We start from the raw sequence: 12,716 nt of genomic DNA, 5'->3' as shown, positions 1-12,716 counted from the left end.
CCTTTTCCGTGATTTCCATCACCAAATCCCGCAGCAACGCCGGCTGCATCCCCGGGCGCCGCAGCCTCGGAGCGCGGCGGGGCCACCCGCGCTCCCCGCCCGGCCACCGCGCGTTCCCCCAAAGGGGCGGGCGCAAGGCGAGCGGGACCCAATGGGCTTGGGGGAATCGAGGGGAGGCGGGGCTTGAGGGCTCGGGGAGCCAACGGGAGGCGGGCCAGCGGTCCCGTTTACAAGAGGAGGTTGGGAGGGAGCGAGGAGGGGGGACTCGGTGCCGGCGGGGAGGGTTCGGCCGGCGCCGAGTCGAGCCGAAGCGAGCCGAATCGAACCGAAGCGAGCCGAGCCCAACCGAGGGGAGCCGAGCCGAGCCGAGTCTAACCGAACCGAACCGAAAGCGAGCCGAGCCAAACCCAAACGAACGGAGCCGAGCTCAGCCGAGCCGAGCCGAGCCCAGCCGAACGGAGCCGAGCCCCACCGAACGGAGCCGAACCGAACCATGGAGGACTCGGAGCCCGGCCGGGGGCTTCGGTTCTTTACCTGGGAGGAGATCGGGCGGCGGAACGGGGGGGGTCCGCCGCCGCAGGAGCGGTGGTTGGTGATCGAGAGGAAGGTGTACGACATCAGTCGCTTCTACCGGAGGCACCCGGGAGGGGCCCGGGTCATCAGCCACTACGCCGGGCAGGACGCCACGGTGAGGGGCGGCGGGGGGCGCGGGGGGTCCGTCCCCGGCTCTTTCTGGGCATCCCGGGGAGGGCTGGAAGAGGGATGCTCGGGGCGTGGGCAATACAACAAAAATAATAACGAATGCTACCAAAAATGGGTGTCCGCAACGGGGCATAAATCTGGGGGGGAACCCAGTCGGTTTTTTGCACAAATGCTGTAAATAAGAACTCCCCGGGTTTGATTCACGTCTAGCCACAGGCCAGATCTGAAGAGAAACGCCCGAGGTATTCATAGGGACACCGGGGTGTGCGGGGCTAGACTTATTTATTTTTTTTTTTTGCAAGTACACGAATGCCTTCAGCCTCCTTTAACTTTAAAAACCCAGGCCGGTGTTTGCAGGAGATGGCGCTGGTGTAAAATAGTACTGAAAGTCGTATTTCAGTCCTTTAAAAAAAAAAAACAACCACCCGTGTCTGAGTGCCAGTGACCATCGCAAAGCGGAGTCAACGTTGTTCGAATTGGCAGCGCAGGTGTGGGGTAATTTTGTCCGTGTTATTTCCTTCCTTCGCCTGGTCATGTCTTTCACGAAAGAAAATGCGTTTCTCCAAAAGGAAGTATTTAGACCCAAGGGCAGGTGTGGATGTTGAAGCTACCCTCAGAAGTGTTTTCGATGGACCATGTTTCAGCCCAGTTTTGTCCCTGAGCAGAAAGAATGAACCTTGAGATCTAGTGCTTTCCTTCACTTCATCGTATGCATATTATCTTCAGCTTTAAATTATACATGAATTTGCACGTACTTCATGAGGTCAGGATGCGCACGTGCATTTTTGAAGCCCCGTTGCTGTTGCGCGATCAGAAACGAGTCAGTCAGAGCGGGCAGCACGTAGAGCTGAACACGGTTAGATGGTCAGATTGCAGCCAGCTGCATTCTTTAGGCGTTGTCTGTGTCACTGCTGGGTGCAATTGAACTGCTGACCGCTCAGGAACCCGAGCCAAGTAAATTCAAATTTTTTTAATAGTTTTGTCCTGGAAATGAAAAGAATCAGGCTCCTCAAAAACAGGAAAAAAAAAAGGGAAAGGTCAGGAAAGAACATTTCTAGTTTGCTGAATGCCACTGGAGTGTTCTGCTTTCTAGAAGTTGGAATCAGCGGTCCTTTAACCTCCCATTAGGATTGCACTGCCAGGTTTTACAGCCTCTGTGGAAAGGATTGGTCTAAACGTGTGGTACCATCCTACTCTGATCTGCCCAGATACTCCTCCCCATTTTTTTTCCCTCTTCCAATGAGAAAATGCAAATGTACATTCTCCTCTTCTCTTTCCCTCTTTTATTCACATAAGCCTGAGCAGAGAGTACTCCATAAGGGATGCTACATCTGTAGTACAACAGGGCTGACCCAGAGCTGGCAACATCAGCTGTTTTTTTAACCCCTTTCTTGACTAGACATCTTTTAAAAGGACAATTTATTTTGAAAGCATGCAATGATGAGCTAGTAATTATAGTGCTGAACAGTTCATGGTGCAGGAAGCTTCCAAACTGACGTGCAGTGGGCAAATATTGTCTCAGAAACGAAAAAGCAGCCTTAGGCTGAGGGAGATTGGAAAATATACGCTGATGTGGACATGGAGAGAGAAATATGCAAAAGGAGATAAATGGGAGATCTTCAGTAGGAAGTAGATGTCAAAACTGCTGTGTGTGCTCAGGGGATTTGTAATCTAAATATAGTGGTAGAATCTATAGTGGTAACAATCACTAGTGATTTTTTCACCTTGCTGGCTGGTTACCATGGAGATAGACATTACATTTAAATGAGAAAAGTAACCGATTTCCCTAACAGGGATCTTTGGAATGGTAAGGATGAAAAAAGGCTTTTTTCATGGGACTCTTCAGAAACATGGAGGGGAACCACATGGGGAACAGGAGGCTGGTAGCAAGAAAACAAAACTATTCTAGGAAGATGTGACTGGGTGGGCATTGGGGATTGCCAAGGAAGCACATTTGGAACAACGTGGGGCTTTTGAGAGATTGGTGTGGGTCCCCAGAAGCTGCCATCAGCTGTCTGTGTCCTGCTTATCCCATTATTTTTCCCAGTTCAGCTAGCTGATTCAGTTTTTGTGCTAATATCTTGCCCTCCTTCCCAGTCAGACTTTCATTTCAGGATATGGGACCTGAGGAAAAATAAGATGGAAGGTAAAGACAAAATAGAGACAGAGGAATATGTGGTTGAGATGATATATCTTGAGGTTCAACGGGGTATGAAATTTTCAGATTCAGAAGTAAGAGGGGAGTGAGCCCATATTTCTTGGTGACCTGCACTTAACAGCATCCAGATAGGAAACAATACAGAGAATTCAGCTTCAGATGATCATTTGTGGTGTGAAGAAAGCAGTAAGATTTGTGGCAGTAAAATCTGGTTCAGCCAGCTCCATTAGTAGGGTTGCTTTCTGCTGAGTCCAGGATATCATGAAATACATTTCTTTTGCTGCCACCTGAACAATCGTTTTTTCTTCATCCTGTTCCTATATCTGTATTTCAGGATCCTTTCATAGCATTTCATCTTGACAAGACACTAGTAAGAAAGTACATGCGCCCACTCTTGATTGGGGAACTGGCACCAGATCAACCCAGCTTTGAGCCCAGCAAGAATGTAAGTATCTTAAAAACTCGGTATTCGGGTTGAAATTGTGCTATTCAGCTCCTCTTACTGGCAGCCAGAATTCCCTGTACATAAAATGATAGTATCTCCTGGAATCTCTGTGTTGGTCTGAAGCTTCCCCTTGACTTCATGTCGTTATTAGTAGTCTTAGGGAAGGTTTGCCTCCAGGTGACCCTCAGCTTTTTCCCATTGCCACAGTAGCAACTTGAGAGGGGACACTGAGTTCCCCTTTGGGTTCCTGAGGCATTTTCAGACCAGCAGATACTCTTGGGTCTCCCCACAGAAAAAGCTGGTAGAAGATTTCCGTGAACTCCGTGCAACCGTCGAGAAGATGGGGCTTCTCAACCCCAACCGCACCTTTTTCATCCTGTATCTCTGTCACATCTTGGTGTTGGATGTTGCAGCCTGGCTCACCATCTGGTATTTTGGAGCATCCACAGTGCCTTTCCTCTTCTCTGCAGTGCTTCTAGGCACTGTCCAGGTAAGCAGCTAGGCGAAAAGAAGCCCCAGAAACACCAAAAGCCAACCCTTTGAGACTTAGGTGCTCATTGCCATGAGCACGGGAGAAATCTTGTCTTCGTGGACTTCCCAAATTCCCGCTTCTCCCTGGGTCCCACCGAAGGGGCAAAATTACAGTGCCACAACACGCTGCTTCGGTAGAGCAGGCTTTGCCCTGCTTTTTCCTTCCTGTAGTTCCTCAAAGCCCTCCTTATTCCCAGCCTTCTTCATACAATGAAAGCCATGCTACGCTTCTGAGGTCCCTTGTGCCAGAACTCCAAGGCACTGTGCAGGGGCCAAGCCACCGTGTTCCCATGGGAACTTGCAGCGAGTTAGAGGAGAGGGCAGAGCAGCTTTCAAAGCCCCAGCTATTTCTCCTGTGGCCAGCTGATCCCCTTGGAATTACAAGTACTCGGAGGAGGCAGCAGCAAGCTGCTCCTTAAAGGAGACTTTGTTGCTGATTTCAGTGCAGTTTTGTAAGAGAATAAATGCTGTTTCTGAGCTCCATGACTTCCCCCCCCGCCCCGATTTTTTCCTTCCTCATGAAAACAACTACCTGGGACTAAAAGTCATTAGGCAAAGTCTGGACTGCAGTATACAGTAAAACAGAAGTGTTTGGACTGGGTTTTAGTAGTGGAAATGCTCTTGCTATCCAGGGTTACGTTGTGAGGAGCGTGGGAGCGGGAGAAAAGAAAGCCCTTTTCCGACGCAGAGCCTCTTGACTCTTCTTTTTCCCCAGCAGCACTGTTTGTTTTTTTTTAATTCCAGACCCAGGCTGGCTGGCTCCAGCATGATTTTGGACACCTTTCAGTCTTTAGCAAGTCCAGATGGAACCACTGGGTGCACAAGTTTGTGATCGGCCATCTGAAGGTGGGCATTTAGTGCTGAGAGGGACTGCTAGAGCCTTGCCTGGGAAGCTCTGCAGTCAAAACCAATCTCAGTATAAGAAGAAAGCAAATGCAAGGAACTACTGGGGAGGGAGGACGAAGGGCAGAAGGTACAACTTCTTTACAGCGCTCTCTTCTCATCCCTTCCTGCAGGGAGCACCAGCCAGCTGGTGGAATCACCTCCACTTCCAACACCACGCTAAACCCAACTGCTTCCAAAAGGACCCTGACGTTAACATGCACCCCTCATTTTTTGCTTTGGGAAGAACACTCTCTGTAGAGGTGAGACCTGATGAAGGCTGGGAGGTTACAGCATTAGGATTCAAATTTGGAAAGCTTCAGGGAGCTTGGAGACTAGTGACCAGTTGGTTTGGTCAATGAGCTGTCTCAGTATTTTGGAAATTTGGAAAAGGTGCAGCTTGGCATTAATAGCCTTTGAAAAACAAGAAGAAATAAGATCCTGATGCATCACTAGCTTCCATATACTTAATGTTGCAAATGGTTTTTTTATGGTTTTTGCCCTAATACAATCTTGCTCTGGGTTGAAGTTTTCCAAATTTACTCTGAAGGTTTTAAAAAAACCACCCAAACTGCTTCTGTAAAATGAGAAGTACACCCAGAAAATTATTTGAGTTGACCTGCTATTTTATATAGCGCTATTTTTGCCTTTCACTTGTCCCTAATATTCCTTAGTAATACTTCAATATTTCTGAGATTTTTATATTCTTAAAATTTCAATAGAAGTTATTTTGGCTGTGTTTTAAAATAAGAATGAAATATTTGTCATGATTACAAGTTTGTATTTCTCTGATGAGAGACTTGCAGTTGTATGAAGATAAGATTGCCAGTTGTTCTCTTTACCAAGATCAGCTTGGACTAATTGTAGCATTTGGGGAAACGAAGTAGTGGATGACAAGCAAGGACTCTGGAACGTTTACAATTACTGATGAAAGAAGATAGTTCAGTGGTCTCAGTCTGACAGTGGGTGTCAGACTGGGTCCCATCTGGAGTCCAACTCTATTTCTGGTACAACTCTGAGGTTAATTGAATGGCTTTAGCATTTGCTGGTCCTTAAAAAAAATAGTTACATAAATTCATAGTGTCACCTGGCTTAAATGTTCCAATTTGCATTGAAATTAAGGGAGGGCTGCTGTTTGGAATTAGTTTGGACATATACAGGGTTATAATGGAGTTCCTCAAGGAAGTCAGTGACATGTTCTGTTATGTTTATACAGTGAAAAATTAGCAGGCTCAGAGGGAGGATAACCTATTCAGCCCTGTTCCTGTGCACACAGTTTAATGTCTAGATGCTCATTTCTCTGCTTTGGAGACTAATCGCAAGTAGGTGGGAGTTCTACGTGCTGTGATCTTTACTGATAGTATCATAGGTTTTTCTTTTTTTCTGAAGCTCTATATTGGCAGCAAACTGTTCTCAGCGCCTCATGTGGTTTTCGGTTTAAGTGTTGTTAGGCAACTGTGCCCTCTGTAGGGAAAGAGCTTCCAGAGCACGTCACTGTCTGTGGTGCAAGGGAATACCCAGCCTCTTCTGCATCCAAGGCAGGGATGAAGACTTCCCATAGCAGTCACAGACTGAAGTTCCAGGGGATGATGAAGCCAATGGCATGTGGATGCTGGCATGGTTTGATAGGGCATCTCTTTCAAAGGTTAGGAGGTATCTAAGTATGCATTTTTTCCAAAGCATATGTTGGACTGTATGTACAGATGTCTTTAGCTGTCTTCACGGCCTGAGTAATTTGCTTATTTTAACAGCTTGGTGTACAAAAGAAGAAATTCATGCCTTATAATCACCAGCACAAGTACTTCTTCTTCAGTGAGTAACCCTACCCTTTTGCAGTTCTATGAACAGCATTCACTCAACCCCTTCCTTTTCCAGTCCATCTGCCTGGGATGAAAGGGCACAGTTAATGTCTCTGCAATCTGTTTCCCCAATCTAGTTGGTCCTCCAGCTCTGGTGCCTCTTTACTTCCAGTGGTACATATTCTACTTTGTGGTACAGCGGAAACAGTGGGTGGTAAGTCGGCTCCACATTGCCAATGGTGACTTCTCCTTGTTTTACAGATACGTTTCTGCGAAGAAATTACTGGGAGGAACTCTGAGCCATCTATCTCTGTGGCAAGGGGTGTGGGTATACAATCTGAGCAATAATGTTTGCTGGGGGAGAGAGGGTACCTTCCACAGAGCCCTTCTCCTCTGTGAAAGATCATTCACAGTTGGGTAACAAAAGATGTTCTCTGATGTTCTGGCTCGGGCCGGGGGGTGTGAGTGTCTGGAAGCATCCCTTCTTCTGCAAAGTTGATGTTCATACAGAACTTGTCCTTCACGTAGCATGAGAGTCTAGTTTAAGGTAGAAGCGGTCACTCTGACCACTCTTTTTTGTTTTCCCAAACCAATACAATAAAAACTGACGGGCACAGAAAAAGGGGAAAAGTAGCAGAAATCAGGAAGGGTCGGAGGAGGATTCAGTGCGCCTCCATTTTGCAAAATGATATATAAAAATCAAGTAGCTTTCAGGTAGCCTAAAACTGAATCCTCACAGTTCAGTGTGAAGTGGAATAAAGGAATGTGTAGTAGACTTTCAGAGTCGTTAGGAAGGTAGTTTATTAGGGGAAGATCTAGGACCTTGAGAAATAACATGGCGTTTAGAGACTTTAGAAAAAATATAGAAAAAAGATGGCTCTTCTCTGAGATGTAGGGGTTAGAGACAAGGCGTCTTGGCTGGTTTATTCTTGCCTGGGGGATGGGACAGTCAGGAGAAAATGAACATGAGGGAAATCAGAGTTTGCAAGAAATGTGAAGAGGAACAAAAAAGGATGACATGGAGGTAAACCAGAGCTCTTTATTCTTTTAATTGGCTTTTCTTACTTCTTTCTTCCTCTTTAGATCCAGAGGAAAGCAAGATGCTTTAGAGCGTGTCCTCTCTAGTGTTTGCCCTGTGCTGGGTTCATAAGACTCATAAGCCCTGTGCCAGGCTCCGGAGCACAGGAATGGCTGGGGAGTGGCTGTGTGTCAGATTGCTTTGTGATGGGGCTGGGGAGGAAAAATCTATCAGTAGAAGATATTGTGGGAGGTTTTAAAGGGAATGCCACATAGAGTGGATGGTAAATTCAGAAGCCAGTAATTTTTCCTGTTAATGAAGTTTTATCTGTTCCCTATACTACAGGACCTGGCCTGGATGATGACCTTCTACATCCGATTCTTTCTCACCTACTTGCCCTTACTGGGGGTGAAGGGTATCCTGGGGCTTCATCTGTTAGTCAGGTATCATTCAACTTATAATTCCTGCATTTTCTTTACGCAGTTCCTATCGATCCTTCGTGTCAGCTTTTCTTCAGCCTCCTGGTTATCTTTCTTATCGGCTCCCTATTCTTCTGTCTCTTTATGCCTTTCGGCCAGACAGAGGTTGTTGTTGGTCAGGCATGTGTCTTTAGAAGGTAGAAAGTGTCTGTGTAGAAGGTAGAAGGTGTGTGTAGGTCTGGTCTGCTGACCAGATGTTTGGGGTTCCTGGTGTTCGTTTTATCAAGCAACGACTAGCTTGTATGCGTACGAGTGTTTTGTACTGACTTGTTACGGCATAGGTGTGAGACCAGTAATGGTTTTGTGTGTGTTTGTATGCACAGGTTTATAGAAAGTAACTGGTTTGTCTGGATTACACAAATGAATCACATCCCGATGCACATTGATTATGATAAGAATGTGGACTGGTTCTCTACCCAGGTAAGACCTTCTTCCCGGAGACCTGTGACTTTGAGGTGAGAAGTTACAGTTCTGGGTACATAATGCCCAAGAGAGCTGATCGCAGAAGTGATGGGAACCGAGAGAGTAAAACATAAGCAGCTTGTCCTCACTGTGTGAAGCGAGAGATTAGTGCGAAGAAAGAAGGTGCCGAAGTGGCATGAAGGCTTCAAATGCTGAGCACAGATGCCTCAATGAAAATAATTAGAGATGCAGATCATCTGCATCTAATAATTAGAGCATTGTAAATGCTCTTCAGATAGAGAGCTTTCTGTGCATGAAGGATGCACATCTCTCTTGTGTGCTCTGTCTTATTTTAGTTCTGAAGCCATTACACAGTTTTTTAAGTGAGGGAGGTGAAAGTCATAGTTGTTATGGCTTATCTCACTGGGGAAGTCAAGTCTGTTTTCCTAAATTATGCCCCTAAGAATCGTATATCTCAGCATGGCCATCTCGTGTTGGTTGGAGATAGCTCTTGGAGCTGCTGTATTCAGCCAGAAGGCATGAGATGATGAGGAACTTGTACCTGCTTACTGTTGTGTTTGGCACATGTAAGAGAAGAGGCATTCCTAAAGCCAAAACTTAAATGTTACTGGTTTTTGCTTTTTTTATTCAGCTCCAGGCAACCTGTAATGTTCATCAGTCCTTATTCAATGACTGGTTTAGTGGACATCTGAACTTCCAAATCGAGCACCAGTGAGTTGAAGCATGGGTTGGGGATGTGAGGGAATTTCGAGGAGTGTGCTAGTTACACTAGGTCTGAAGAGCCTACAAGGTCCCTGTCTCTCTATCAGCTAATACAAGAACAAAAGATAATGTGGGTAAATTTTGTGTTCTTTACATGGGGATGGAATGGGAACTCCAAGAAACTTTTTTGGAGCACTGGGAAGCACCAACACCACTTCAGATATGAGTAGCATGGCACAGGAATGAGAATTGCCAGCCTCCTGGTTTTACAGATACTGACTAAAAGTGACACGAGAGGGACCGCTACAGAGCTCTAATGGCTATGGGCACAAGGGGAGGTTGAGGCACTCCCAAGCTTAGGCACAGAAGAGGGGCAGAAATTCTGTGGGGTCATGATGGATGCCATTGAATCACCACATTCTTTTCCCACAGCCTTTTTCCGACAATGCCTCGACACAACTACTGGAAGGTGGCCCCTTTGGTGAAGTCCCTGTGTGCCAAACATGGTATTGAGTACCAGTGCAAGCCATTGCTCACCGCCTTTGCGGACATAGTGCAGTATGTATCAACCCGCCGCATTCCCTAAGTGAAAGGTTTTTCAATATTACGGAGTGAACAGGCGAGGGATGTGGGAAGGGGAGGGGCAGCCAGCGTGGATCACAGAAGTTCTGTGAATAGCTGTAGATAGTATAGATGACTATGAAGGGGATTGGAAAACTTCAGCCGTGGCGCTGGTTTCAGTAGCAGCAGACGGAAGGTGCCAGTAGGAACAACCTAATGGAGAGCTCCTTTTCTTCAGCTCTGACGAGACAGAGGTCAGTAGGATGCGAGGTCTGGCACCTCTGTCTCCAAATATGCTCCAGGGAAAGAGGTGTTTTCATAAAGATGTATTTGAACCGTCATTCATTCTTTCTTTTTTCTTCCTTTCCTCCCCTCCTTGCCCCCCAGATATTTCTTATTTCATTGAAAAGTCGTGTGGCTGTCTTCTGCCATGCTTGCTCCTTTTGTTTTCATTCTAATTAAGTTGTTTCCTTTAACATTCCAGTCTTTCTTTGATGTAGCCACAGTGGTTTGGTGGTTCTTCATGTTTCCAAGGAGCTCTAGTCTACCTTGCCTTGCCTCTGAAGATCTCTGAGCAACCTGATCTAGTTGAAGATGTCCCTGCTCATTGCGGGAGGGTTGCACTAGATGACCTTTAAAGGTCCTGTCCAACCCAAACCATTCTGTGATCTCCTTTGCTTAATCTCTAGACAGGAATTCTCACAATGGTCTGTTCCCTGGACGCTGTATTTCATTACCTTGTTTCTAAGGAACTGCGGTTCTCTCTTGGCAGCTCTTTGAAAGATTCAGGGGAGCTCTGGCTGGATGCCTATCTACATAAATAAGCAGCAGTAGATCCTTACAGAGGAATTCCCCACCTTCGTTGCCTCCTGTGGTGGTCACCATGAAGATACTGCACAGAGGAGAGAGAGCTGGCTAAGCCAGAGGTGGGGAGGTGGCTCAGCTTTTTTCCATTGATGAATGTGATTAATATGATTGTTTAAAAGATGTGTTCTTAATTCTTCTTGTGCTTCTTTCATTCCTCTTTGGTGCTGAGTTATGTGGAAAAGCTGAATGGAGGAGGTTATGTTCCACCAACCTGGAGGCAGCTTTGGGACTGGGAAAAGGTTCTTTTCTGTCTGCTGATACTTCATTTGCTGAGTATATAGGAGGGAAGTCTCTTGTCTAACATAGGCTTTTGTGAGGTGGCTCTCATTATGAATGTAGCAAGAAAGTTGAGACAGCATGAACTCAAAAGAACACAGGAGTTATTAAAATGTGGAAGCAATAAGGAATTGCGTAGGTACAGTATTTTCAAATACCTATGTGTAATTAACAATGGCAATAGAAGTGCCCAAACCAAGGGGCAGCGGGGAACGTCTGAGAGCCCAAACCAACTTGTGTGGATGTGGTGGAGAAGGTGCAGGCAGCAGTTCTGTAGGAATAAGCATGAGGAAAAAGATCTAATTAGAGCCCTAACTGAGGTAGAGAAACAGGAAAGTGGAGGTTATTCCGCAGGCACGTAGATGTGAGCTTGGCATGCCATATTCTGTGGGAATGCTGCCCTCCACATCTCTTCGGTGGTGAAAGCCTCTGGGTGATTTGCCGATTGGTAACCTCCCATGGAGTCTCTAAAAGTGGTTTCCACAGTGCCGTACTTCTGAGGGTTACTGAACCTGTCACTGAAAGTCAGAAGGGACAGAAATACGGCACATCCATACTCGGGATCCCTACAAAGGTGACTAAGGAAGCAAAAGGGTAATCGGTCTGTGGTCACCTGAAGCTTCACTCTTTTTTGAATGATTTGTTAAGCAGAGAAAACTCATGACTTCTGGCCCATGGAGCTGGAGGTGTTCCTGTCTGAGCTGCAGCCAAATTTAATGAAGGTGTAAAAGTGTTAGGGGTTGGGATACTGTTTAAATGCATTTAACTTTTCAATCGGCAGAAGTCAGCGGGCTGCGTACCTGTAGGCACACGTCAACCAATGCATTGCTGGTCTTTCTCTGGTAGATGATGTGCCTTCAAAACACACCCCAAGAGGGCATGTACTGTGTGATTTATTGGAATATTAATTAGCTTTACTGCATTTCCTGGTGTCTTTTCATTTACTACACCAACGTTACAGATGCCAAACTAGGATATAGCACCTGGCATATCACTAATGAAGATGGCTCCATCACCCTGTTACCTCAGTGACAGGTGGCTTAGTCTCCAGAGGGATGGGTTGATTTTTGAGGAAGATACGGTGCTTTTTCTCATTAACATTCAAAAGGTGGATGGCTTGTGATGGAGTGGAAGAAATGCATCTGCCCAGGCCAACAGTGTTGTTAAGCACAGAATAAAATTGTAATGGAAGTAATAAAATAATCATTGAATCATTGATACCTGTTGATAAAGACCATAAAGGAAATGGGCCTTAGTTACTCTTTCACCTTGATTTTTCCTGCTCCTTTTCTTTCCCTCTTATTATTTAGAACTGTTGGTGGAGGAAAGTCTAGTAATAAAATTCCTTATCTTACCAACTATTGCTGTCACCAGAGTAAAATATGTCTGCATAAGAGTCTGCACTCTCTAAAATGTGGAACAAATGCTTGTCCACAGAGAACCATCGTAAACCTCAGCATTTGTATTTTGGAGGAAGGGAATCAGGTCTGTCCTTTTTCACTTGTGTGAAGTATGCAGTATAAACAATTAAACCAAAATGAATCCTACCAAAACAAAACCACACACCAGTTCTTCCTCCAGAATGAGGAGGAAAGGAAAAAATTAACTACCCCTGACTTCTGGAAGTTGCGTTACTTTATATGTAGCAAGGTACACGTTTTATGAAATCAAGAGCTGCTCTGTAAGGACTTAGATTCAACAGGCTGTCAGCTCTCAGATGAAATTTCAGTGGCACTGCCAAAGTTCCCTCTGACCTTGGAGTGTTGACCCTCAGCCACAAAGGGACAGAAGTCTTGTTAGGCTAGTCAGGAGAGCTGTTTAACATCTCAGCTCCATAATGGAATCCCCCAGGTTAGGCTCTTCATATGTACAG

The 12,716-nt window shown here is 45.8% G+C and overlaps 1 protein-coding gene across 1 annotated transcript; it reads left to right on the top strand.

The window, feature by feature from the left end:
* The first annotated feature begins 256 nt into the window (after positions 1–256).
* On the top strand, positions 257–12,204 carry LOC128152960 (acyl-CoA (8-3)-desaturase-like). The gene is made up of 12 exons (XM_052811746.1): positions 257–688; positions 3,195–3,305; positions 3,598–3,795; positions 4,581–4,682; positions 4,853–4,981; positions 6,470–6,530; positions 6,655–6,731; positions 7,881–7,978; positions 8,338–8,434; positions 9,069–9,148; positions 9,572–9,697; positions 10,473–12,204. Exons 1-12 carry the CDS (start codon positions 494–496, stop codon positions 10,522–10,524), a joined length of 1,326 nt encoding a protein of 441 aa, XP_052667706.1. The 5' UTR covers positions 257–493; the 3' UTR covers positions 10,525–12,204.
* Positions 12,205–12,716: the final 512 nt, after the last annotated feature.

This window comes from Harpia harpyja, chromosome 16, assembly GCF_026419915.1.
Source record: "Harpia harpyja isolate bHarHar1 chromosome 16, bHarHar1 primary haplotype, whole genome shotgun sequence".
NCBI classification, from domain to species: Eukaryota; Metazoa; Chordata; class Aves; order Accipitriformes; family Accipitridae; genus Harpia; species Harpia harpyja.
Note: the sequence above shows the minus strand (reverse complement) of the source record. Positions and strands in the feature narration are given on the sequence as shown.